Raw genomic sequence first — 3,968 nt, 5'->3', positions numbered from 1 at the left:
CTCAGTGTCCGTGAGCTCCCGGTGCCGGGCAGACCGTGAACTCCACAGATGCTAAGAAGCTTCCAGTGTATCCCGGAACGGGACAGCTCCGTTATCCCCCAGTATCAACCAATCCCGGTGTCCGCCCCGGCACTAGAGAGCCCCTGGTCCCCCTCCGGTGTCCCCCATGGTGTCCGTAACCCCCAGCCCCCCTCAGTACGAGGCAGGTCCCAGTGACCCCGTGGTGTCCCGTTAGCCCCGGTGTCTCCCGGTACCGCACAGAAGCAGCCGGTCCGGGCTGTTTCCCCTGGTACCAAGCGCCATCCGTGTCCTCCGGGGCTCCCATTATCCCCCAGCCCCTGCAGCCCCCATTGCCCACCCCCTCTCACCCCTGTGCTCCCTGTCCCTGACTGACCCTGCCGGGGGGGAGGGGGGGTCACGCTGAGGTGTTTCCTGGTACCCTTCCCGTTCCTGTTCCCATTCCCCGTATTCCCATTTCCCATTCCCAGCGGGGCCTGCTGGTGCTGGAGCTGTACTGACAGCATAGCCTCCTGACTTGGGTCTGAAACTGGGGCTGGGGGTCGCAGTGGGCCTGTCAGTCGCTGCAAGAACTGACCCCACAGATGGAAGGCTTCACAGCAGGGTGACCCCATCTCCTGTTTCCATTCCCAGTTGTGTTCCCCATTCCCAGTGCCATTCCTGTTCCCGGTTTTCCCATTCCCAGGATGGGCCCACCTGTGCTGGAGCTGTACTGGCAGACAAAGCCCCTAGCTTTGGTCTGAAACTGGTTGTGGGAGTCACAGTGTGATGACCCTGTTTCCAATTCCCATTCCCGGTGCTGTTCCCATTCCCAGGATGGGCCTGCCAGTGCTGGAGCTGTACTGGCAACACAGCCCCTGGCTTTGGTCTGAAGCTGGGGATGTGGGTATCACTTTGAGATGACCCCGTTTCCTTTTCCCATTCCCATTCTGGGTGCCCTTCCTGTTCCTATTCCCTGTGTTCCCATTCCCAGGATGGGCCCACTCGTGCTGGAACTGTACTGGCAACATGCTCCCCGTACCTGCAAGAACTTTGCTGAGCTGAGCCGCCGCGGGTACTACAACGGCACCAAGTTCCATCGCATCATCAAGGACTTCATGGTGCAGGGAGGCGATCCCACGGGTACCGGTGAGCACAGGCCCCTGAAATCTCCCCGGGACTCTCCCCAGTGCCAGCGGATCCTGCTGACCCCCGAATCCCCCTGCAGGCCGTGGTGGTGCCTCCATCTATGGGAAACAGTTCGAGGACGAGCTGCACCCTGACCTGAAGTTCACTGGTGAGCAGGGCCAGCACTGGGAGAACACTGGAGGGGCACCCCGGGGACCCCCAGGACCCCACCTATAGGGGGGCAGGACCCCTGGGAACACACCCATGGGATGGGATGTCCCCTGAGTCCTCATCCATGGGGTGACATGAGTCCCAGGACTCCAGTCATGGGGTGACATGTCCCGAGGAGGCTGGTCATGGGATATGTCCTCCAGGACCCTGGCCATGAGGTGGCATGTCTCCCCTGTCCCCCAAGACCTCGTCTATATGGTGACCAGTCCTCTGTGTCCCCCAGAACCCCATCCATGGAGTGACATGACCCCCAGGAGCTTGGCCATGGGATGCCCTGTCCTCTGTTTCCCCATTCCTGGGGTGACGTGTCCCTGTGTCCTACAGACACCAGGATCCTGGCAATGGCCGGTGTGGGGCTGGACACCAACAGGAGCCAATTCTTCCTCACTTCCCCTAAGACCTCTCCATTGGGTGACATTTTTCCCATGATGCCAGGGCCTCAGCCATGGGATGACATGTCCATGAGACCCCATCCATGGGGTGGCATGTCCTCCATGTCCCCCAGGACCCCATCCCTGGAGTGGCATGTCCCCCAAGACCCTGACCATAGCGTGGCATGTCCCTCAGGGTGCCAGGACCCTTGGCCCATGTCCCACAGGCACTGGGATCCTGGTGATGGCCAATGTGGGGCTGGACACCAATGGGAGCAAGTCGTTACTGATGTTCACTGTGACCCCTCGATCGGGTGACAGGTCCCCCAGGAGCCTGGCCATGGAGTGAAATGTCCCAAGGATCGCAGCCGTAGGATGATGTCCTCCAGGATCCCAATCTTGGGGTGACATGTGTCCCATGATTCCGGGATCTTGGCCATGAGATGACGTCCCCCACGGGATGACGTCCCCCATCATGCTGTGGGGTGGCATGTCCCCTATATCCCCACCCATGAGATGACATGTCCCCGTGTCCCCCAGGTGCCGGGATCCTGGCAATGGCCAATGCAGGGCCAGACACCAATGGAAGCCAATTTTTCCTGACCCTGGGCCCAGCACAGTGGCTGGATGGGAAGCACAGCATTTTCGGGAGGGTATGCCAAGGAATGGGGGTGCTGGGGCGCCTAGCCATGGTGGAGACCAACTCCCAGGACCGACCCCTCGACGATGTCAAGGTCATCAAGGCGTATCCCTCAGGGTAGGGGGTGGGGGGTACCCTCTCCAAATTGTACTGCTCGTTTGTAATAAAAAAGGTTGGATGTGGTGGGGCCCCCCCCAGAGTGGTGGTTTTTGGGGGAGGCTGTGGGGAAGGTGTCTTTGGCATGGTGGGGGTCAGGGGGGTTGTGAGCCTTCCCAAAAGGGGTTTGTGGGTGCCCTTGCAGGGGAGGGTGTCTCTCCCTTGGGACATGGAGCGGCAGCCAGACTGGAGTGGCCCCAGTTACTGGGGGCAGAGTGGGTGCCAGAGACCCAAATTTACCCCTACTGTGTTGTGTCTGTGTGTCCCCAAAGTGTCCTGGGACCCCCGCAGAGTGTTCCCCCACCATGGACCTGTTGGATCAGTGAGCTTTGAGTGGAAAGGGGGGGATGGTGCTGTCCCCCCAGAGTGGGCTCCCCACACAGCACTGGGGACCCCCAAACTGGCAGTGGGGTCCTCCTGCCAGCACACAGTGGGTTCCCCCAGTGGGTTCCTCCCCTGGCGCTGGGTGACCCCCCAGCACTGGGTGTCCCCTCTGGCTCTTGATGTCACCTAGTGCAGGACTTGGGACAGTACTGGGAGCTGCTGGGTGTTACTGGGAATGGTGCGGGGGTGATACTGGGAGCTACTGGGGGAATAGCAGGGGACTGGGGGACTCTGCATCTGCAGTTGATGGGGCTGTGGGGATACTGGGGGGGTTCTGACTAAGGGGAACTAGGGCAACTGGGGGCTCATCCTGGGGAGTGGGTGGTACCGAGAGTGTCACTACAGCACAGGGGGGCGCCCTGGGAGTACCGGAGGAGTGCTGGGGTACCAGGGAGCGGGCACCGGGGGTTCGGTCTGGGGGTGATCCCGGGGCAGTACCAATGGTCCCTGGTGTACCGGGGTCTGGAGGCAGCCTCGGGGGCAATCCCAGGGCAGTAGCGGTGGTCTAGGGGCGAGCCCGAGGCTGATCCTTGGTACCGGCATCCGGGGGGTACTGGGGATGGGGAGGCGGCACCAGGCGCCTGAGGGTGATGCCGGGGATCTGAGGGCTATCCCGGGGACAGTACCGGGGGTCCGGGGCGGTACCGGGAATGAGGAGGCGGCCCCGCGGGCGATGCGGGGGAGATGCCGGTGGTCAGGGGAGGTACCAGGGATTTGGGGTTGATCCCGGGGCGATACCGGGAAGCTGGGAGGGATCCCGGCGACAGTACCGGGCTTCCAGGGGGAAACCGGGCTATGGAAGCGGCTCTGGGGATGGTGCGGGGGGCCATCCCGGGGATCTGGGGGCGATTCCGAGACGGAACCGGGGCGGTCCCGGGGATTTGGAAGTAGGCCCGGAGGCGGTGCGAGGGTAGATCCCCGGAATCTGGGGGTGATCCCGAAAATTTCGGGGTGGTCCCGGGGGCAGCATCAGGGGTTCGTGGCGGTACCGGGGAAGGGGAGGCGGCCCCGAGGGCGATCCCGGAGGCGGTGCCGGGGATCTGGAGGCGATCCCAGGGGCG

At 62.7% G+C, this 3,968-nt stretch overlaps 1 protein-coding gene across 1 annotated transcript; it reads left to right on the top strand.

Moving 5' to 3' along the window:
- The first annotated feature begins 538 nt into the window (after positions 1–538).
- On the top strand, positions 539–2,550 carry PPIL1 (peptidylprolyl isomerase like 1). The gene is given in 5 exon segments (XM_008634645.2): positions 539–873; positions 875–900; positions 992–1,146; positions 1,226–1,294; positions 2,268–2,550. Coding segments are annotated over 5 exon segments (558 nt in total). The 5' UTR covers positions 539–786; the 3' UTR covers positions 2,489–2,550.
- The last annotated feature ends 1,418 nt before the right edge of the window (positions 2,551–3,968 follow it).

Source organism: Corvus brachyrhynchos, unplaced genomic scaffold (assembly GCF_000691975.1).
Source record: "Corvus brachyrhynchos isolate BGI_N302 unplaced genomic scaffold, ASM69197v1 scaffold555, whole genome shotgun sequence".
NCBI lineage: Eukaryota > Metazoa > Chordata > Aves > Passeriformes > Corvidae > Corvus > Corvus brachyrhynchos.
This window is presented reverse-complemented; position numbering and strand designations above follow the sequence as displayed.